The sequence below is a fragment of the Xenopus tropicalis genome, chromosome 8 (genome assembly GCF_000004195.4).
Source record: "Xenopus tropicalis strain Nigerian chromosome 8, UCB_Xtro_10.0, whole genome shotgun sequence".
NCBI lineage: Eukaryota > Metazoa > Chordata > Amphibia > Anura > Pipidae > Xenopus > Xenopus tropicalis.
Genome location: NC_030684.2, coordinates 77,945,756 through 77,969,433, shown reverse-complemented (window position 1 = coordinate 77,969,433; position 23,678 = coordinate 77,945,756). Strand labels below are relative to the sequence as shown.

The following is a 23,678-nucleotide window of genomic DNA, read 5'->3' as shown; positions in this document are numbered from 1 at the left end:
ACTCCTGCCGGACAGCGACACAGGCCAGCACAACTCTCGTCTCGCGAGACTCTGACGTCACCCTAACCCAACTAAGCGCCGTGACGCGACACGTTGCTTTGGGTGGGAGTGGGGAACGAAGGCGGAATATGGGTGAAGCACAGGGCGTTGGTAACGTGCGGTACTCTCTAATGTAATGGGGGAGCAGCGGCCGTGTGCTAGCAGTTTTTATTTGCTATTCTTGCAGACCATAGGGGGAAAATATACTCTAATTTTCGTGGCGGTTGCCAGCCATGTCACTGTCCTCAGACTCACCTTTACCTTCCAATGTTTATCGAAGTCTAAATGAGGCATTGTGTCCTGTGCGCTCTAGCGCTCGTACATATGCGTCAGAGCTAAAACCCCAAATAGTAATGTTGTTTTTCCTACTCACTACTTCTACTTGAGCGATACCTGCCGCCATAAGAAGGATTGTGGCTTGCATGCTGTTTCAATGGGCTAGTCAGCAAAATATAAATTTACATGCAAGATACAGTTGCAATAAGTTAAGAATCAAATAGACATGAGGATGGAGGTCCCTGCCCCGTAGAGCTTACAATCTATATGGAAGGGTAACTTACAGACACAAATAGGCAAATATAAGTGCTGTAGGTCACAGTGGGTGACACTACAATATAAGTGTTAGTTCCCAGATCAGGTGCTGTGCGAGTGCTCCAAAAGGTAGTCTTTTAGTTTGGTTTTAAAAAGACTGAGGGAGGATTCTCTCCGGAGGAAATCAGGGAGGAAATTCCAAATGTAAGGGGCAGCATGGCAGAAAGGTTTAAGGCGGGAAACAGCAGTAGTAGTGGGGGGCGCAACCAAACGGTTCTGTGAGGAACGAAGGAGTCGGCCAGGAACGTACGGAGACACAAGAGAAGAGATGTAGTGAGGGGCAGAGGAATGGAGGGCTTTGAAGGTTAAAAGAAGGAGTTTGTAAGATATTCTTTGCTTAATGGGAAGCCACGATAAAGACTTTAGCAGGGGAAGGGCCTGAACTCTCCGGGAAGGGGTGGAGGAGAATTCTAGCAGCAGTATTTAATACAGACTGTAGGGGGGAAAGATGAGAGTTAGGGAAGCCAGTTAGTAGCAGGTTACAGTAGTCAGGATAGAATGAGAACATGCATGAGCAGCCTACCTGTTCATGTAGAAATAAAGGGACAGATTTTTTCAATATTGCGCAAGAAAAAGTGACAGGTTTTGGCAGCGGTGTTAATATGGGCCGAGAAAAAGAAAGAGGAGTCAAACATCACCCCCAAAACTACCTGCCGAGTCAACAGGGTTGATGAGTGTGCCATCAATAGGGATAGTAAATGGGGGAGTAGGACTAGGCTTAGGTGGAAAGATCATTAGTTCAGTTTTTCCACTCTAAAGATAAGCCAACATAGTAAGTGTGGGTGGGTCCATGTAGAGGTGTAAGGTTTGCTACCACAGTGGCTGGGAGCTATGAGGGGAATCCACGCAGTATGTGTTTGCAAATCAAAATGGGTTACTTTGTCTTTGGAGAGGCCTCCGGGCCCTGGTGATGCATCATTTGGCAATATGTTTCTCTCGCTCTTGAAATGTTTGAGTGCCTATTTTCCATGTCTTCCAACCAGTCAGTGGTGGCCTGCAGTTGTTGGTGTAGCTGTCTTGCTTATTCAAGCAGGGTAGATGTGTGATCCTCCAAATTGCTAATCTTGCCCTTTACTCAGCCTGTTCTTTCATGCATGTTTGCATGCATGAAAGAAAGTCCTCCTTTGTCAGGGAAAGGTCTACCCTGAGTTCCTTGAGTTTGGATGTGGCTGTTAGTGTTGTTTGACACTGCAGGATAGCAGCCATAATGTCCGTAGGCGTAGGAGCCCCATGTGGTTCTGTTACTAGGTTGCTTGCCAAGTCGGTGGGTGGGCAAAATATGAGGAGGGCTTTGTGGTGGTCTGCTGCCATCTTTGTTTTGCCGGCTTGCAAACTGTCCCAAGTGACCCTGTACTTCTGACCTCACTCAAATTTTTTCGCCCTTGGAAGCTGCAAAGTGTTCCCCAGGTATTTGTGTGGCGATTGTGCCACCTTGTAGTCACCTGCTGGCGAGGATTGATGAGTTGTAGGATAGTTGTAGAGCGGAGCTCCTTCAACACATGTCCTGCTAGGTAGACATCCTTGCCATACCCTGGCATTTGACCTGTTTGTTAACCGATCCCATAATAAAAAAATCTCCCTTTCACCAAGGGCATCCATATTTTCATATCCTGACCAGAGGATAGTATGTTGTTCCCTACTAACATTTCCTAAAATTCCAGTCATATTGTCTCCATGCCAAACTTCAGTAAGCCAACAACATCTCAACTGCTGAATACATGTTTTACCAAGTTCACACACTCATTAGAATGGTAATCTTTACAGCTGATAACTCATGTAAATTATAAGCCCTTGATGTAGCTCCCACTGACATGCAGCGCCGGATTTCATATCCTAATGCCCCCAGGCCTCCCCTAGGCGTCGCCCCCCCCCCCCCGCGAGCGAGCTTGCGCTAACAATCCACCCCCCCCCAACCTGCGCTGCCTCGAGTGCGCATGCGGGCATTTAAACTTCCATATGGAGCAGTGGGGAGAAGTCCCCATTGCACTGTATTTGAGGTAAATTTCTAAATTTTGACAGATGTACTGGGAGCAATTAATCAAGTTACAGACTTTAAGTTTACAATTGAGGATGCAGCCCCACTACTATTAAATATCTACCCACATAAAAATGTTTCAGTAAAAGATCCTCTTACCCTTCACCTTCTCCAATCAGCAAAAGCCCTTATACCCAGAAAATGGAAATCCACGGAAGCCCCTACTTTCATGGAGTGGCTAAACAATATTAACGAAATAAGACAATTAGAAGAAATATCACTCATGATCCACAACAAAAGTTCACTCTACTGGAAAATATGGACCCCATGGCTAAACTACACAAAATCTCTATAACACTTGATTAACTCACAGTCATCCATGTTAGCAACCCATTCTACCAAAGTTTAGACGTTCTCTTGTATTCATGTTAAAACTTAGCAATGACTTGCTGATAGCTATTGCCTGACACTTAAATTGTTAAAATGTGATAAAATGTATAAGAAAATGTTCCCTACCCTTCCCCTCCTTCCTCTTTTCCTTTCTGTACCCTTCCCCATTTATGCAAAATTCAAAAATAAAGAATTGACAAAAAAAAAAAAAATTTCTAAATTTTGTTGCGGCGGGGCGGCGTGCCCTAGGCCCGGGCCTTTGTGGCCTAGCCACAAATCCGGGCCTGCTGACGTACCTTGACGTTGCTAGTAAATTTTATCTCAAACCCATATAAGGGATGCCCTGGACAAGTTAATTGTTTCTAGGTAGTACCATATTGAGGCAATCTAACAGGAAAGTTAGTTTGTTAGTTAGTTTGTTCGTTAGTAAAATTTCTTCTACACAGGCCATACCTTCTTCGTGAGGAACAGAAGTATGTCAAGCCCACCAATTATCAGATTTGATGGTATATTGCCTGTTTCTTTTAACTTAAAGATCAGTGGTATCCCTGAGGCAAGTACCAATTTTCAGGATAAATGTATCAACAAATCAATGGTTCTAAAACTGAACCTAAACCAGAGACCATTGGTCTGCCTGGGGAATGGGTGAGCATTTTGTGTACCTTTGGTAAGAGGTATAACACTGGTATTTGTGGATTGTCAGTTGTTAGAAAATTCTTTTCAACACTGTCAGTGACTGAGTGAACCTTTAGGTCAATTTCCTTTTTGATTTCTAAGGTGGGGTCATATTACCGCATAATGTCCCCCTATGTTAATCTATCTTTGTGCTTCATTGTTATACATCTTTCTATCCATTATATCAATATTGCCCCCTTTTATCTGCCTTGGGAAACAGGTTGTGCTGTAGACGTCTGCAATAAATTCACTGAGCAGTAACCTGCCTTGTGTCATTTGCTGAATATATCCCAAGGTGAAAAACTCCACCTTCTGGGGATCGATGCACCAAGCATAAAAGCTGTAAGGCTGTACAACTGAACACCTATTTAACAGAGTGCCAGGTTGCTCTGTTAATTTTTTTTTTCAACTTGGGCTAAATATCAAGCAGTACACCTCCTATCACAACAGGAAACATCCTATGTTTTTAGATTTACTACGTGGTACGCATCCAAGGAGCTGGTAGTAAGAAATCTATTACTTGATTACAGAAAATAAAATGCAATAGATAGCTAGTTAATTTGTTATCTGGGTTACTCACCAAACTTTATGTCTACTTTCAGTGGCGTAACTATAGAGGAAGCAGACCTCATGGCCATGTGGGGCCCAAGGGAGAGGGGGCCCAGAACACAGGGTCTGCTTCCTCTATGGCAGTGAGAAACTGTCTTCCCCAGCTGCTCTCTTAATTGTGAGCAGGGAGGGAAAACACAAGCAGGCGGAAGATGCGAGTGGGAATTGGGCACCCTGCTAGGGATCTCTGTGCGCCAGGCCCCTCCGAATAAATAAAGACATTAAAAAATGGATTATAAAAAATAAAAGCCTGCAAAGTGTGAAGTAGAATTCATTCACTTAAATAGGAATGTCTGACAGCTCTGATGCTTTTGCTTTTTAGCTGAAAATGCCAGCACCAGTGGTCAAGTGTTTCCCATTTAAGGGTGCTTCTCCATTTACAAGAATATGCCATGTTTGTCATCAGCCGTAAAAGACAAAGATACAGAGTGCATTTATGTGGCTGCGCACCTGATCACTGACAGTAAGCTTAATGTAGTACTCCCTAGAACTCAGCCTGATAGGGGAGCCGATAGTAGGTGGGAGGAGCTTAACTGACCTGCTATAGTATGTTTGGAATATATGTAGAATGTAACTTCGTGAATATGTAATAAATGTAACAATGAACTGTATGAATAATCTTTTGTCAAGTACAATGGCAATTTCTCCTAACACATTTGAAGAGAAAAAATAACCAATAACCCAATTGTAATAACAGAACAAATTGTTCACAAAACTATTGAGAAAAATCATGACATTACAATTTATTTAAAAAGAAAATAGGATTTGTCTTAAACCACAAATGTATGTTGTGAAATATCAGAAAAAAACAAACATTTCTAAAAAAAGAAATACATAAATGCACTTGAAATGTTTAGTTATTAGGACAAATAAAACTGGCATCACCTCACACTTCTGCCAGCGTTGTTTTTGCTACAGAAAAAGTATTACAAGTTAGAATAGTCCCGGGATAAAGTGACATTTTTCCCATTATATTCATTTGTTGTCAGACACTGAAGGAAGAAATGACTAAGGTCATGTGTGGATATCACATTGCCACCACGGGTTCCGACTGTCACTGTGTACTCTCCAGTAAATGGCTTGTCAGCTGCATAGATAGGGAAAGTGTTAAGACATCAAATGATAGGACAGTGTTTTAATGTTTACATTTTATATATTATTACATCATACAGTATTATAAATTGATTAATTATAAACTGATCCATTAATTATATCTCTATAAACCCCATGCAAATGTTTGCCTTCTTCAACATACACTTATTTAATCTTCATGCCCTGTGGGGATAATAAAATGGTGAGCACTAAATAAATAGTGATCAAAGACCTACAAGAAAAGGTAGGGATTTAAGCATAATAGTAGTGAGGAACCCAGATAGTCAATGTTGATTATTATCCCTTTTCCTTAATTGTAGCTCACCAGTAACTGGTGAGATATAAATCCAAGCCCAGCATCTTTTGGATAAAATGGGGGTCCCAGAAAAATTTAGTGGGAGCCCCAGCAACTTAAAATTATGTGTAATGACTTATAGTTCCATTTGATGATAAATGTCTTATTCACAAATTTTGGTGCCCCCAAAATAATTTAGCTGTGTGGCCCAGTAACTTCTGGTTCCACCATTGATTTCAGGCTTTCTGTAAAAAATGTAAATTAAACTCACACAGCATTTTTCCTCTCTTACCACCAATAATGTTTTCTAAGAATGTGCCAAAAGGGCCTCTCTTGCTATTGATCTCTTCACATAGCACTTCCTCCCTCTCTAAATGTTCACTGCACAGCTTTTCATACAAGACTAAATAAATATTAAGCCAATAATATGGCAAAATGTTTTGATAGCACTTTTGAAATAGTACTTTATGGCACAACAGTTTCCAAAATAAGCAGTTCTCATTCAGATAACTGATCCAGTTATTAAACTGAAAATTAGGCTCTTCTAGTGCAACAAGCACAAGTGCACTCTCTCCACTTCAGGGCAGCTAAGGGAATAGAATCACTCCTGAACCTTATCAATGCCCAAATACATTCTCTTTGTATACTTCACTTATCAGTAGTGTTGCCTTGCACAATTGGAGATTGATCTATAGATAAAAGTCCCTTTCTTCTACTCTCTAGCCAAGGTGGTCATAATTAAATTTGCAACCTATAAGCATTCAGACATTTATATATTTATATCAACAAACAGGAATGTTTTGGTAGTAGTCACCTGCAATATGTGGAGGCAGCACAGCCACATAATCCAGGCCTGAGTCCTTAAGAACTTGGTGCATTCGTATGTGATCCTCTGTTACTGGCAACAAAGTAGGTGGGACCTTGGCTATGTCCCACAGCAGAAAAGCTGGAGTTTAAACAAAAAATACATGCTAAGTCCACAGTTCAAGGAACAGAGAAAGCTTACAGACAAAAATTACAAATTCCGAAGTCCAAATTTTGAGATTTTGAACAAAAACTCAAAAACATGAATAAAAGATTTCTAAATGAAAGCACGTTTATCTAGAAGTCATTGGGAGTTGTATTATCATAATTGAAGTAATTTGGGTTTTTGAGATTAATTTGAAATTTGGCAGACAGGTCAATAAATGGTGACTGTCTATGGCATGTTACAGCAGCCCCTCTGGCATTTGCCAGAGCCCACAGATTGGCAGTTGTTTTTTTGATAAATAAACACACTTTTAAGTTTTATCATTTGAAATACATTTGAAAATATGAATTTTAATAAATCTGCCCCTGTTTTCTAGCCAATAGGCTACAGCTTAGTTAACCACCAATACTAGGTACTATTTATTATTACAGCGAAAAAGGAAATCATTTTTAAAAAATGAAGGAGTATTTGCTCTATGGGTCCCATAAATCTGAGCTTTCTGGATAATGGATTTCTGGATAAGGGGCCCCATACTTGTACTATGCATTTCTTTACCAGGGACATAAACATTGCAGTCTTGTTAAATAGGGTAAAATCAAAGTATTGGAATGGTATTTATATCTGCTCTTGCTGGGTAATACAAGGACTTTTGACTTTTGTTTAATGCAATCATTATTTGTTCACCCCTTGGAGTGCAGCTTATATATAAAATAATAATAATGCATATACTATAAAAAAAATACATATATATTTTATTTGTAATCTTATTACCACTACAACCATAGTGGGGGGGGGGGGGTCTAGGAAGAACTACAATAAATAATTATAAGAAATTATTAAAAATAGTGTTTTCTCCATTTAACCCACACATTGATTTTCTATCAGACAGGCCTAATGTATACAACACTGTATACAGCAATGTATACTGGGTTTAAAATGGGAAATGAAAACTTGCCCTACAGGACTCACAAGCAGCAGTTTAAATACTCACATGACATGCAAGCCACCACTTTGCGAATTCCAAGCAATTTCATTGCCTCCACAATATTTTGAGTCCCCTCTGACATCATGGTGGTGGGCCCTTCGTGGAAAGGAAATAATGATTTACATCAACATATTTTAAATTTTGGGCCTGATAAAGTCATAGTTTAATTTTCAGTGGCGTTAGGATAAATTATACCATCTTCTGATGCAAGGTGCAAAATTACAAATACCATTTAGCAGGATATATAAGTATAGAGGCATTATTTAATGTACTTTTACTTTATATGTATTACAGTAGTCAGAAAGACTGAACTATAGCACCATCTAGTGGCTTCTTGAAACAAATCCTGCAAAACAGTTAATTTGTAAATTTTCCAGGGGCGGGCCAAGCCAACTGGGCACCCTAGGCTACCTGTTCAGCCACCTATGCCATCACGAGGGGGGTCATTGCCCGAACCACACAATGACAAACGGCAGGGGCAATAACAAGGGTGCCCAGACTAGGGGTAGGCAGGAGAGGTACCTACCTGGCGCCCCCTCATGGTTGCGCCCTAGGCAGGTGCCTCTTCAGCCTACCCCTATTCTGGCCCTGCAATTTGCTACCACATTGTTTCAATAATACAAAATAATGCAAAATGCTGAATAAGTCAGCATGTTTTACAACTAAGAAAGGCTATGTCCCTATTTTGTCCTTTTAATAAAATTTGCTGTATGCCTTAAAAGTAATCCTGCTAACTAGTGTCATCTTCCTTTCATATATCTACAGTATATATATATATATATATATATATATATATATATATATATACCATCTAGTCATGTAGAAAAGGGATCAGACTCAATATAAATATAGGACCCTCATAGATATTACCTAGGTCATTCCTTGTTCCCAATACAATCACTACAGCTTCCTGTCCCTTAAGTGTCTTCAGAACATCATTTTTATTTAGTACGTCTCCAACTGTGACTGTGGTCGGATTTTGTCCAGATGGGAGGCGGGCTGGGTCTCTCACCAGAACATTTACATTGTATCCTGTAACCGAAAACATTTTGTTTTATAATCATATACTTTAACCAAAAACATTTTGTTTTATTAAGGAGTCAGTGAGAGATCTCTCTTATGGTACAAACACTTTTATATCCCTATGGAATAACAAAAAATAATATCCTATATAATAAATGCTGACTGGTCTGCCAAACTATTTGTGTTTTCACATCCAAAGCGGACAGATTCACCTACTGTGGATTAATTACAATGCAGTTTTTCACTTTACTCATTCTGTTCAGGGGATTGGAGCAGCAACAAGTCACTAGAAATTACACCATCTTACGCCATCTTTCTTTCTCTATAAACAAGCAGGTGAGATCTGCCACATTGCTTACATTGGCATAGAAAATATCCTATAAAACTACAATCCTAGAGATGAAAAATAATTACTGATTGGTGACTGCCAGTGGTGGCAAGAGGTATAGGGGGCCCAACGGGGCACTGACTGATAAGCAGTTAAAAAATAAAAACCTTGTTCCCAAAGTTTTAGTTGGTCCTAAATAAGTTTTGCTGTCAGACTTAGGGGCACATTTACTAATCCACGAACGTCCGAATGCGTTTTTTCCGTAATGATCGGTATTTTTGCGATTTTTTTCGTCGCCATCGTGACTTTTTTGCGAATTGTCGCGACTTTTTCGTTGCCGTCGCAAAAAAATCAGATTGGTTTTTCCACCGTTTACAATTGCTCATTACGAAAAAATTGCGACGGTGCCGAAAAAGTCGCGCAAAATACGAAAAAGTCGCGTCAGTGACGGAAAAATTGCACAAAATACGGGAAAAAGGTGACGCCGACGAAAACGTCGCAAAATTTTCGTTTTCAATCTGATTTCGGATTCGTGGATTTGTAAATGTGCCTCTTAGTATCTTCTAACTACTCTTATAGCATGGATGTTATAGCATCTCTGTTAAATAATTAATAAGCATTGCTGTCTTGAAGCACAAATAAGAATTTTTATTTTATTAGTGGGTCTGGTCATAATACATTAATCTACAAGCTCTGCGGGATATGCATTTACCACTGAGGAAGGGGATGGGAAACATTTGGTTTGCCTGCATTCCAAAACAAATATTTGGAGGTATTTGATTACACCACTAAAGTTTTCCTTATTTGCTATATTTTTCTGCAGGGAAAGTGCACCCAACTCTATGCTTCAAGTTATACACCAGGGATCCCCAACCTTTTATACCTGTGAGCCACATTCAAATGGAAAAAGTGTTGGGAAGCAACACAAGCATGAAGACAATTCCTGGGGGTGCAATTAAGAGCTATAATTGGCCATTTGTTAGCCCCTATATAGACTGGGTGCCTATAGAAGGCTCTGTTTGGTTTTACACTGGGTTTTATGCAACTAAAACTTGCCTCCAAGCCAGGAATTAAAAAATAAGCACTGCTTTGAGGCCACTGGGAGCAACATCCAAGGGGTTGGTGATCACTGTTACACAACACTGTAAGCTACAGAGTATGCGATCAGCACTGCACTACCAGTCTGCACACAGTTCCTTATGTTAACAAGTTTCTGCTTCTCTCAGCTGGCATATTTCTCTTCACAGTTCTAGATTTAGTATGCTGGTGTATTTTATCCTAAATATAGACGATAATGCCTCATTTTTGGGTGACACATGGAAAATGCAGTTGCATTTTCTCTAGAAGTCTCCCATTTATGTACATCTGCTTCCATTAGGTAGCTGCAATGCAGGAACTCATACACGTACCCAGAATCAGTGTGCCATTACCTGCATTCAAAGCTTGTGCCAGTGTCACAGATCCAGTCATTCCAGTTGCCCCGAAAATGGCAATATTTTTAGGTGCCATTGTGTCTGTTAAGACTGAAATCTTTGTCACAACATGTATCCAGGCTCTTTGACATACAAAACCCTCATTCGGCTCCTCCTCAGGAGGAAGGCTGTGTGAGTCAGCACATCAGTTTAACCCTCTCACACCCACAGATCTGTATACTAAGGACTGTTCAATGTTTGTGCAATATTCTTCAGTTTCATTTAACATGTTTGCTAAACATTACTGTGCACATTAGTAAGACTCTCTGTGTGGTACATCTCTCTGCACATTATTTGTAGGGGGCAGATTTAGATTTACTAAAACTCAAATTTATCTCAATTTAATTTTTTTAAAACTACAAATTGACTTGTTTCCACAATGTCAGACATTTATCAAAAAATCCGAAGTGAAAAAGCACGTGCAGGAAAAAGTCCCAGAAAAGTTGCAATAACCACAACTTTTTTGAACTATTGCATAAAAATCAGGATAAAAAATCAGAAAAACTCCAAAAGTTTGAAGCAAAGAAAAATTTTCCAGGGAAGGGACATCTGCCATTGACTTCTACATGACCTCAAAAGGTTTTAGGTTGAGAGTTTTCAGATTAGGAATTGTTGCAGGAAAATACGCATAATAAATCCCAAAGAAGTCGCAACTTTTTTTCCTGCAACTTTTTCTGCTGCAAAAACCCAGACCCAAAAAAAGTTGCGGGTTCGTTAATGCCTCCCTAGATGTGTATTAATAAGGGGAGCAATTTTATTAATTACTATTTTTTTCTTCCTCTTTATGATATTAACAGTTTTACATTGCCAATATTATTTTAAACAGCTGTCCTGGCTGGTCGCCAGAGGATTCTTGATCCTTGTCAGTTTTTTAAAAAAAATTCCGTCTGTTTATATAGTGCTTACCCCACAGTGCTATACAGACATTACACATCATTTACATTACCTCTTTATGCTTTAAAGGAGAAGAAACAGGTCAGTTATGTGGGTACCAATTTGTTAGGTACCTCCTGATTATCACTAACCTTAGATGCCAGGCCAGGGCTTCTCTTTGCTGAAAAACACACCAGCCCAGGGTCCTGTTCTAGGTGGGCAATGGTGCCATCCTGTATGTGCAGTAGAGTGAAACTGGACCTTAGGTGCTACAAACTGAAGGGCAGCCACAAGAGCACTGGGACAGGAACAATTTGATGGTGCAGTGCTCAGTAGAATAGTACCCAGGGTCAGAGTGAGCTTAGCAACTATAAATTGTCACTCCCCTGTGATTACACCTTTACTTGTGCTTTAAAGGTGATGGCACACATTGCTGTTTTGGGGAGCTTTAAGGATTGTGTTTTAAGTAGCCCAAAAACGCAGTGTTAAAGCATCTGAATACAAGAAAAATATGTTGATGGATGGAGCACGCCAGGACTGCTTTTCAATAAAAAGTATATTCTTTATTTCTTGTCTCCATTAAAAACATGTTACAAAACTACACCATTTGCTTAACGCGTTTCGTGGCCTACTGCCACTTCATCAGAAGCTATAACAAGTGTTCCACACCCACCAGACCCTTAAATACACAAGTGAGACCCACCCCCATAAGGTGTATTTTAACCCCTAGGGTGCCCAATCTTTAACACACATAAAATGTATATGCAATTTATAAAGATCAGTAAAATCATTAGAACAATAAAACCATTGTAGATCTCTATTAACATGGTGGCTATATGTCACCTTTCACATGAACTCAAAAATAGATATCCATGCGAAAAATATATATATATCCTAATTCATTCCCCAAATGTATTCCATTCATTATGTTGTGTAGTTCATCCTGTAATATATTTATCCTGTAATATATTTATATCCAGGCGTATATGCTTCATCAAAATAGTAGGTCAAAACAATCAACAAGCATCTGAAAACAGCCACCCCATAGATATACATTGCCTGATGGGCAATTTTTGTTCTACTTAAGGCTGATGCCACACGTGGCTTTTTACGCTGCGTATTTTCTCAGCCTAAAAACGCCGCACAAGCCACACAGCCCCTGACTATGGCGTTTTTCAGCCTAGTACTGGTGATGTAGCAAATCTTGTTTCCATGGTGCTAATAGTGCGAAATAGTAAAAAACGCTGCGTATTTCCGCTAGGTCTGACAGCTGCCTTTGTGTATACATAGGAATAGCTTGCTGTGCAAATACTGGCGTATTTCGGCAAACGCTTGAAAAATCCGTGGTAAGGCGTTTTCTAGCGTATTTACGCATTGTGTGGTTTGCTTTGAGTCTTTTCAAGTTATTTCTATGGATGATGAGAAGCAATGACACATTTAGAAGATCTGGAGAATTTTGTTGGCCTGTTATTTTGCAACTTTGATTGTGGGGTACAAAAATTGCACAGTGGAGTTTGCATCAAAGGAATGGTGTCTTCTGGCAAAGGCCTGCTACTGAAACAGAAAGGCTTTTCACCTTATAAAATCATTTGGTTTTGGTACACAGATATAGTGTGAGTTCATTTATATTTTCTTCCACATATATACATCTTCATGTGCTCAATATTATATTATTATAATAATTGGTTTCTATTGTAGCACTTTGCATTCATGCATATTTTATATTTCAGGCAGCTTCTGATATGTGATATAGTAAAGGGTTAATGCTCAGTTCAGATTTGCATTTGCTGTTTAAGGAACACACCCTGCATTTCATGTTACTGTTTATCGCTTGCACATTTGTTATCACTCCAGTACAAACACATACCCTTCCCAGCTACAATGCAGCCCATAAGTACATTTAAAGGAGAAGGAAAGGTGGAATCACTGGGGGTTGCCAAAATGTTAAGCACCCCCCAGTGATTGTATTCACTTACCTGATCCCCCAATCTGTTAGCAAAAAACCCATCGGCCCAGGGTACATGCAGGCCAGTTATCAACAAAAAAGTTGGCTTTTTGTCTCTAGTGCGCATGCGTGGGCCCCAGGATCTCAGCCAAAGGAGAAGAAAGAGGATCGCTTGCCTGCATGTACCTCAGGCTGGTGCAATTTTTGCTAATAGCCACACCAGCCTGGGGTATCAGGTAAGCAATCTTAATCACTGGGAGGTGCCTAACATTTTGGCGCTCCCCAGTGATTCCATCTTTCCTTCTTCTTTAACAAATAAATGAGCATTGGCCAAAGATTCACCTTGGAACAAAAAGTTAAAGTTACATTTTTTGTCGTTGAATTTGTGTACCAAATTTCTCCAGACTAAGCTGGAGAACAGTTTACAAAATTTGAAGGTAGTGTAGTGTTTTTTTTTTGCATTTCTAATTTAGTTTGCTGGCAGTAATAAATTCAGAAAGATGGAGTTAAACTAGTGCTTTACGTCAGTGTTTTTCAAAATATTTTGGAGTACTTGGAATTTGACAATTGTAAATTTGCCATTTAATGAATTTCTGGCATAAATGTACATGATTTTAATTTAACTTTTGTCTTAATGCCACTTTTGCAAATTCCCCCTGTATTGCAGTGGTGCAGGGACTCTGGGCTGTTGTCTCACTTTGTTGAATTTTGGTTTACCTTCCTCTAAATGTACTTAATAAACATGCAGGAATATGGTTGTGGTTTATCTATACATTGTTATTAGAACCAAATACTCCATAATTCACAGTTAAAAAATGAAATATGCATAAATAGTTGCCAAATAAAGTCAGTTTGTAGAAAGTGCTACTGGGCAGCAGAAAAACAAAGCAACAACCAGTCAAAAATGTAATACCCTATTGCAGCTAGTAGATAGCAGATAGTAAAATGAGAAATATACTGTATTCTCTCCAGTATATCACCAACTTAGATATGAAGGATAATTTCAAAACTGATAAAAGATGTAACCTAATTAAAAAAAAAAAAAAAAAAACAACTTTACAGTCTCAAGGCTAGAATTATGCAACTGAAACTGCAAAAGGGACAGAAAGATCTGGATTGGTAAATATGTGTATTAACCAAACACTTCTGAACCTTCTGACCTTTCAACATGACCAGACATCAAAGACATGTAAAAACATTAAATTGCCAACTTATTCTGCAGTGTTGTACAATAAATGGGTACACTTAACACACAAGAAAACAAACATAGCCGTGCCCAAAATAAAAATCTGTGCCCAAAATAAAAATCTGTGCCCAAAATCTGAAATGGATATTAAAAGAACATATAGGGAAACATAACATATTAGGGATATTGGATCCAAACGGATAACTAAAGTAACGGTTTTCTTGTTTGTTTTAATAGCGATCTTGTTTTTAAAAGTTTCTGGTATTGAGAGAATACAGCTAGGAAGGCGTGATATATACTGCTTTCTGATACAAAATAAACTAAATGGATTTTCTTTATTAATACAACATTTTCCACTTGTATGAATTTAAAGATTTCAACTGTTGTCATGTTTATAAAGTTTTTTCTTCTCAGTTCCCATTGGCAAGTTTGTCGTTAAATAATTTCCTATTTGTTAAGCCTGCAATTAAGTGCCTTGCAACACAAAATGCATATGGCTCTTTGTGGACATGTTACTGGTACAACTTATATATTTTTTCTACTTGCTTGTTGTGTGTTGTAGTTTTTGCAAATGTCAGTTCCCAAAAGGGAAGAAGGGAGATTTTGTTACTATTATGTAGGTCATGTGAATGGAGATAGAGTCAGCTAGGTAATAACAAATACACTGGCCATTGGCAGGCAGATGAACAAAAATCCCCAATGAGATTGGCAAGACAAGAGAATATGGGTAATAATAATGGTGTCAATATACTCAGATGTCATCCTGTAGCTGTATTGTGAAGAGGAGCCTGCTCATAATGTATTTTGTTCTAGAAAACACTCCAATAGCCAAAAAACTCATGACTACGTCTGGTCATTTTTCACCTTTGGCCCTGTCTTCATATAAAACACAGGGGGGAACTAACAGTAACAGTCTGTTTATGGTTAACAGCCGGTGTAGTCCAACACCAGGGGAAACCCCTTCACTGACAAAAAGGTCTGCTGTGAAATTGACAGGGAATCTGCATAGGACCAAATTAAAATGTAAGAAAAAATATTTTTAATCAATTTCACTCACTCTTCTCCATAATTAGCCTTTTTTGTCCCTTAACTTTTTATAAACTGGCCCTAGTTTCCTCATAAAACATTATGATACTAATGTTAAAAATGTGCCTAAAAACTCAATATAATTTGGTCAGTTTCATTGTATACTGCTAAATTAGCCCTTGTTCTGTATGTAAACTGTATAAAATCTACCCATAGTTTGCACAAAACTACTGGTACCCTCAGTAAAAACAAAACCTATGAAGTTGATTCATTTTTATTAATTTCGTCCATTGTTTTCTTCTAAAACAGCCATTGTTTTATCTCCAAATTGTGAAAAATCTGGCTATTTGGCAGCAGGTTTTTTGGCCACCAGGAAAGTGTTTTTTTTCCTTGTCGAAACAACTCTGAGCACAGACAAAACAATAAATTGTGCTGGTAATCACCAGGAAGATAAAGTTTTTTATTCATTTTTCCCTGGAAGCTGCGAGTAGTACAAAAAATGTACTTTTGGTGAACTACTGTGAGCAGAGACTCCAAGACTCCAGTAGCAGCTATTGCTGGCACCCCCCCAAAAAACACGAAGTGGGTTTTTTGTTCCCTGGCAAGGCCGCCATCAAGGGGAAAGTCATGTTATGCGGGGCCCCCTGAAATCTCCTATCATAAGGGGGCCTGGTTGCGTTGCAAAAGTTGTGCAAATTGTGTAAGTTATGTTGTGTGAGTTACGCCAATTTACATAACATAATTTACTTAATTTCCACAAAAACTGCCTAGAAAACTACATAACTTGCCTAGACCTACATAACTTGCTTAATGTGACTTGTGTAGAAAAGACAGACAGGCCAACCAACAAAGTGAGTAACAATTAACTGACAGGCTTATTTATGCATGAATTATTGATTCTATTTATGTGAACTGCTTATTATAGAGTAACATCAGCTATTTATATTGGGATCTATTTATTGAATTATATCAGCGTCTTCTTCGTGAACTTTCAGCAGGTGAATGGGTGGTTATTGGGCCTCACAGCAACATCATTGGCCCATATGCTTATGCAATTTATGTAACTTCTGCAAAAACTTCCATTACTCTCAAAGAAACCTATGTAACTTATGCATAAACTCCATTGACCCTGACTTATTAGCACATTGTTTTTTTTCCTTCAATAATATTTTTATTGAACAATAAAACATACAAAAATAGCATTGGTATAAATGAATGCCGGTTATAATGAGAGTTCAGTCCCTGAGAGTTCTGTTTCGTTGAGAGCCTTGGGGGGTTTTACTGAGGGGCACTAGCTAACAGTGGGGGGTCACCTGGGGAGAAAGGGACTGGGGTGCCGAGGCAATCTGTCCAGTGTCTCCAGATTTGCATATAGGTAAGTATTTTCCCTCTTTTATCCAGGATTGTCCGTTCAAGGGCTGCAGTATCCTCCATGGCTTTTTTCCATTCTAGAGATTTTGGGGGTATCCTGTCTTTCCAGTGCAGGTTAAGTATTCTCCTGGCGTGGAACATTGCTTTCAGAATAAACGTTTTTATATGGCTGTCCAGGTTTTCATTTAAATCAACAGTTTATAGACAATTTCTGGCCGTGCCTGTGCCCCAGCCCGGGATAGCAGCTGTGAGCCAGCCCAGGATGTCGCCCCAGTATTGTTTTAGGCACGGGCAATCCCAAAGGGTGTGTATTAGTGTGGCTACTTCAGTACCACATCTCAAACACAAGGGTGAAGTAAGTACTTTCATAGCATAGAGCCTTTGCACAGTATAGTAAGCTCTATGGATTAGATACAGTTGTAGAAGGCTATGCCTGTAGCGAATGACACCAATTTTGGGGTAGCAAGTATCCACTCCCATTGACCGTCAGAAAGAACACCCAAATCGCCCTCCCACGCATCCCGCACACTCAACTCAGGGTCTATATGCTGTGGTTTATATAGTTGTTTGTACAGGGTCGAGATCTTACCCTTGTGGGCTGGTATTAACAGGGTGTCAATAATTGGAGAGTTGGCTACCGTGATACTAGAGCGGGCAGATTGGGAGGTGAGGGCCCTTGCCAGCCTATAGTGCGTTAACCATTGCGCAGGGGGGAGCTGTCTGTTGTTGCATAGTTGTTGAAGAGGTATGACTCGGTTGTCGGCCCAGACATCCCCAATCGTATTAAGGTTGAGCGTGTACCAGATTCTGGGAGGGTTGTGCGGTGCCAGTAAAGGGAAATCTAAGTTATGCCAGAGGGGAGTTTGGGGTGGATATTGCTCCAACTTGGCTAACTTATGCCCGGCCTGTAGTATTCTGTTTTGGAGTACCAATATAGGAGAGGCATTCTTGAGCAATTTTTTGGTCAGCAGTGAGGGCCATGGAGAACCTTGATTGCTAGATATAAACGCCCACAATTGGTATAGCGGGGGAGAGATATCTGGATGAACCATAGGAGAAATGTGTGTTAGCTGGGCAGCAACATAATAGATGTACATATCTGGGAGTGCCAGCCCCCCCCATCTCTAGGTTTCATAAGAGTAGTTAGGCGCAAACGGGGCCTGGAGGTGCCCCAGATGAATTTGCTAGTCAATAAGTTTAGTTGGGCGAATACTTTCTTTGGGATGTATACTGGGGAGTGCCAAAGCGCATATAGGACCTTTGGTAGCAAGAACATTTTAATCAGCTGGATTCTCCCCGCTGGACCTACTGGCAACGCTTCCCAGGCCTTAAATTTGTTTTGCGCCCACTGGAGAAGGGTCTCTATGTTGAGGTTATGGTATTGTGAGACTGGGAGGGCAATCTGTATACCCAGGTATGTAAACTTATTAGAGATCTGGAGGGGGCATGAGTCTAGAGGTTCGTTTGGTTGTTGCTTATCCACTAGGAACAAAACTGACTTAGCGGTGCTAGTTTGCAGCCCTGAAATCCTACCAAACCCCTTAGTAAGTTCAACCAGTGCTCTCAAAGAGGGGCCCCTGTCCCCTAAGTACACTAAAGTGTCATCTGCATAAAGTTGTACTTTTTCGGTAACTCAAAGCCAGTGATCTGGGGGTGTGCCCGCACTGCCTGTGCGAAGGGTTCTATAGCTATAGCAAAAAGCAGGGGGGATAACGGGCACCCCTGCCTTGTGCCCCTGGATAACGCAAATGCTGGAGTAGTAAGGGAATTGATGCGAATCCTGGCCATGGGGTATTTGTACAGGAGCTGAGTCATTTGGATGAATTTTGAGCCAAACCCAAAGTGGGTAAGCACTTGCCATAAGTAGGGCCACTCGACTGTGTCGAATGCCTTTGTGATGTCCAGGGCTGCAATGGCCTTGCCTCCCAAACCAGCAGGGGCTTGTGTTAAGTTCAGGTACAGCCGTCTGGTATTTAGGGCTGCGGTTTTTGCTGGGATAAACCCTATCTGGTCGGGGTGAATTATTTTGGTGATCACTCTACTCAGTTTACGGGCTAGCACTGTGAGGAGAGAGATTGGCCTAAAAGATTCACATAGTTGCAGGTCCTTGCCCTGTTTGGGGAGGAGTACGATTGCCGCTTCATAGAGGGACTTGGGAAACTGGCCCAGTTGTAGTGCCTCTTTGAAGAGCTTAAGCAGTAATGGGGTTAAGAGTTTAGAGTGCCTCTTGTATATTTCTATAGGGAGACCATCTGCCCCCGCGGCCTTACCCAGAGGAAAGGAGTTTACGGCCTCTTGTATCTCTATTTCAGTGAGCTGAGAGTCCAGGTATGCGCTGTATTCTTGAGGCATTATTGGGAGAGCTAGTGATGCAAGGAAAGAGTTAATTTCTGGTTCCGAAGCAGTAAGTTTGGTTTTGTACAGGTCTGTGTAAAACGAGAGCAGCATTGCTTGGACTGCCTGGGGATCTGTGTGTAGATTACCTAAGGGGTCTCTAAGCGCTGGGACTGGGGGGGGGAGTGGTGTGGGCTTTGGCCAAGTGTGCTAGCATTCTACCCGCCCTCTCTCCCTGTTCATATATGCTTGTTTTGGTGAAGTATAGCTTGTTCAGTGCTTTTTGTTTGATGGTTTGGGTGTAGTTATTTTGTGCATCGCTAAGGAGTTTTAAGTTCTCTGGAGAGGGAGAGATAGCGGCTGCTGCATCTAAGTGGGAAATTTGTGACTCCAGAGCTTGTATAGCTTTTTGTGCCTGGCTTTTAAAAGCCACTATTTCAGCAGATATGGCACTCCTTATATAGGATTTCAGGGAGTCCCAAAAGGGAAGAATGCAGTCTGCTGCTTGGTTTAATGTTGTGAAGTCATTTATATAGTTATCTACTATTTTGGAGTTGTCCAGGATGTTTAGCCATACTGGGTTTATGGAGGGGCGTGAGCACCTAATCTTATGTGGGAGTTCAAGTTTGAGCTGGAATGGGGCATGATCTGAGATACCACGGGGGAGATAAGCGGTTTCAACTACATATGGAATCGCGGTTGTATTTATAAAGGCCATGTCTATTCTGGATAATGCCGAACAGGCAGAGGTAAAGCATGAGTATTGAAGCACCCTGGGGTGGGTTTCTCTCCATGGGTCTATTAAGGCTAAAGAGGCCATGAGTCTAGAGAGCTGGGTACCCTTAGGGGGAGCCCTCGTGGGGTGCTTCCATAGTTTGTCTAGTTCAGGGGACAAAACTTCATTGAAGTCTCCAGCTGCCAACACCAGCGCTCTCGGTTATAGGGCTAGGTGGTCCGCCAGGGCGCGGATTACTTCTCCGTCAAACGGAGGAGGGATGTAGATGTTGGCTAGGAGTATTTCACAAGAGTAGAAATAGCAGTGCAGAAAAACAAATCTGCCCTTGGGGTCAGTCTTGACGCTTTCGAACCTGAAGGGGACCGATTTGCCTATAAGAATGGACACCCCGGAAGAATGTGTGGAGTAGGTGGCATGGTAAGCCCATCCCACCCACGGGCGTTTAAGGGCTAGGATTTTGGAGCCTGTCAGGTGCGTTTCTTGAAGGAAGGCTATTGAGGTGGAGTGTCTTTTAAGAAAATCTAGTACCAATCTATGCTTGATCGGGCAGTTAAGACCTCTCACATTCCAGCTTGTTAGCCTAATCGTCATGGTCTGAAATTGGGTAAGTATTTAAGGGTACACCTCCTTGCATATGTTACATAACACCATACATATAGTAGCATATTGACATTATACCAACATTCACGTTTAGAAATAACACATAGAAAAAATTTCCCCACAAACCGACCCCCCTCCCCTTCCACCCCGGTTCCCAACTTTGGGTAGAACTTGTCCCATAACTAACACGTTAACTCTATTCAGTATTGGGGTGGGTCACGCCACTCCGTTAAGCTTCATCTAAAGGAAACTGGTGTTAAAGCTTAGAACATTAGCAAAGGGTAATCGTTAATGCGTTAGGCTCGCATTGACCCTTACAGTAATGCATAGTAATACATAACCCGCGTTGTGTAAAGACCTGGTCAGGCAAGGAGGTAGAAGGTGGAACTCAACTGAGGTATCCTTAGGCCGAGTCTGCTAGGGCCTGTGAGGACACACTCCTTTAGCATCCAGCCACGAATTAAGTTCTTGTGGCGCGGTAAAAAAAGTAAAGCGGCCTTCAGCTAGCACCCGGAGTCGGGCAGGGTAGAGCATCGCATAGGGAAGACCGGCCTCTCGTAGTCTGGTCTTGCAGCTCAGGAAGCCTGCGCGTTGTCTCCATGGAGTAGTCAGCGAAGATGGAAATAGTGGATGCTTGGAAGCGCAGAGGGCCTTGCGTCCTGGCCAGAGAAAGAATCTTACAACCACAAAAAAAGCAAATGGCACTCAGGGCTGTAAACAAGGGAAAACCCTTAAAAAATTTTTATTGCGGAGGTGCAACGTTTCGGGGTAACGTGACCCCTCACGTTGCCCCGAAACGTTGCACCTCCGCAATAAAATTTTTTTAAGGGTTTTCCCTTGTTTACAGCCCTGAGTGCCATTTGCTTTTTTTGTGGTTGTACTATTTTTGGAGGGTGCCGATCCCTCCAGCAGTGTGCACCGGGCATATAAGTTTGGAGTGCTAGGGTGTGCGGATAAGGTCTCTGTGGTACAGAGAAAGAATCTTGTCACGGTCCCGGGCATTTAGCAGTTTAGCAATTAAGGGTCTAGGAGGTGCCCCTGGTGGTGATTGCCTAGATGGAACTCTGTGTGCCCGCTCGATAGAGAACATGCTTGAGAGTTGCGCAGCACCAAACGTATCTTTGAGCCAGGTTTCCAGGAACGCTTCTGGGGTGTTACCTTCTGCCCGTTCGGGGACACCAACAAACCGCAGGTTGCTGCGCCGCAGCCGGTTTTCAAGGTCGTCGTTTTTGTTCAGGCAGTCTGCAAGTTGCTTTTGTAGGTTTCGGTACTGGTTAGGTAAGTCTCTGCAGGTGTCCTCCAAGTTACTGACGCGAGACTTGACTGCCGTGGTGCGTTCGCGCAGTTTTTGCAGGTCTGATTTTATAATGGAGAGATCTATTTTGATCTCTTCTGTCTTAGTGTTGATGAGCGAGGTACAGGAGCTATTGGCAGCTCTGATTTCTAGCATCACATCATGCAGAGTGGGTTCCGCGCTATGCGAGGTTGCCCCAGGTGTAGTGTTTGTGCTTGTGGATGCAGCACTCTCAGCGGTACTCACGGCCTGATCCGGATCGGCGCCATTTTGGTTTGTTTCCTGGGCATATTTCTCGAGACGGGCTGCAGCCTCCGAGGTTCGTTTGTGTGCCTTATGTTGCCCCATCTGCTCTCTCTGGGGTAGCGGCTGCCTCGCAAGAGGTTCCGACTCCGTTACGAAGGGTTGGTAGTGGGTTATATCAGGATTTGTGCAGGGTCTTTAGCGGAGCTCTAACAAGTGCGTGCGCTCACATCGGTGGTCAGGCCACGCCCCCCCACATTGTTTTTACTATTTTTATGAACTACTACTGACTAGTTATTGGGCTACACAGCAATATTATTTGGCCCCTAAAGTTATGGAGTTTACATAACTTATGAAAGAAGTACTAGAAGAACTAGCTTTAGTATCAAACGATGACAGAACAGTGCAGGGACAGGTAGGTGGGAAGGGGTTAAATAAAGCAAACACCACTAATTCTCAATAAACTGAATGTCTTATTAGCACAACAATCATGGAACTCTTTATACGAACTGCTTATTATAGTGTTGCATAAACTGTTTATATTGCACACACAGGGCATGGCCACATTTTAGTTCTACTACGCCCTTGTGTTTATGTGGTGTCTCATATCAATAACATTTAAGATGCCCAAAAGTTTCATAATATAAAGACGTCCCAGTGATCCCTGGCACAAGGATGGGTTCCAGTGAGTAGAGAAAATAGCTCAATTGTGACCAAATAATATTAGGAGTTGAAGCGCTGGCAGCAGCGGCATGGCTAACAACCTTCAAGAAAATGCCAAAAGGTTATTTTTTCCCGAAAGCAGGTTCTACAAGTAGAACAAATATTAGTTACAAGCACACGCTTGCACATTCTCGTTGCTAGTACAAACAATAACCTTCTATCATACCTCCCAACATTTGAAAAATGAAAAGAGGGACAAAAAGATTTGGCGCGCACAGGGGGGCAAATTTTTGACCACGCCCACTTTTGTGGCCACGCCTCAATTACCACACCCCATTTTTAAAAAAAATACTCCTTTTATATAGATGAAATGGCGGGATCAGACGCAAATGTGCTATACCCTCATACTGTACTACCTAAGGAAAACCAATATAGCAACTCCTACATATAAAATTAAAATATAGAGAAAAGGTCAGTTATAAGTGAGTTATAACTATGCATAAGCTTTGCCACCCATACACAGTGCCCCCATACACAGGTGCCCCCCCCCATACACAGGTGCCCCCCCCATACACAGGTGCCCCCCCATACACAGTAGCCCCCCATACACAGTAACCCCCCAATACACAGTAACACCCCCATACACAGTAGCCCCCATGCACAGTATCCCCCCAATACACAGAGCCCCCATACATGCTGCTGCTGCTGCTTCTTCTTCTGCAGCGGCTCCTCTCTATATGCGGCTCCTTGTCAGTGGAGCCAGGCCCTTTTATAAGGTTGCGCCCGCGCATGCGTGCGTGTGACATCAGTACGCACAGGCGCAACCTTATAAAAGGGCCTGGCTCCACCGACAAGTAGCCGCATATAGAGAGGAGCCACTGAAGAAGAGGAACGCCTGACTACAGCCAGAGCATCCCGCTGTCAGGGATAGTTCCATTAATGTCACGCATTACGGAAATGCGG

At 41.5% G+C, this 23,678-nt stretch overlaps 1 protein-coding gene across 3 annotated transcripts in view; it reads right to left on the bottom strand.

Moving 5' to 3' along the window:
- Positions 1-4,995: 4,995 nt before the first annotated feature.
- The window catches only part of blvrb (biliverdin reductase B), a 19,266-nt gene continuing 583 nt past the window's right edge, over positions 4,996-23,678 (bottom strand). The window contains exons 1-5 of one of the 3 annotated variants that reach the window (XM_012967878.1): positions 10,403-10,562; positions 8,492-8,653; positions 7,628-7,717; positions 6,481-6,612; positions 4,996-5,366 (exon numbers count right to left, since the gene is read on the bottom strand). In XM_012967878.1, coding sequence (XP_012823332.1) covers positions 5,206-5,366; positions 6,481-6,612; positions 7,628-7,717; positions 8,492-8,653; positions 10,403-10,481 — 624 coding nt within the window. In that variant the 5' untranslated portion in view covers positions 10,482-10,562 and the 3' untranslated portion in view covers positions 4,996-5,205. 3 annotated transcript variants of the gene reach the window in all.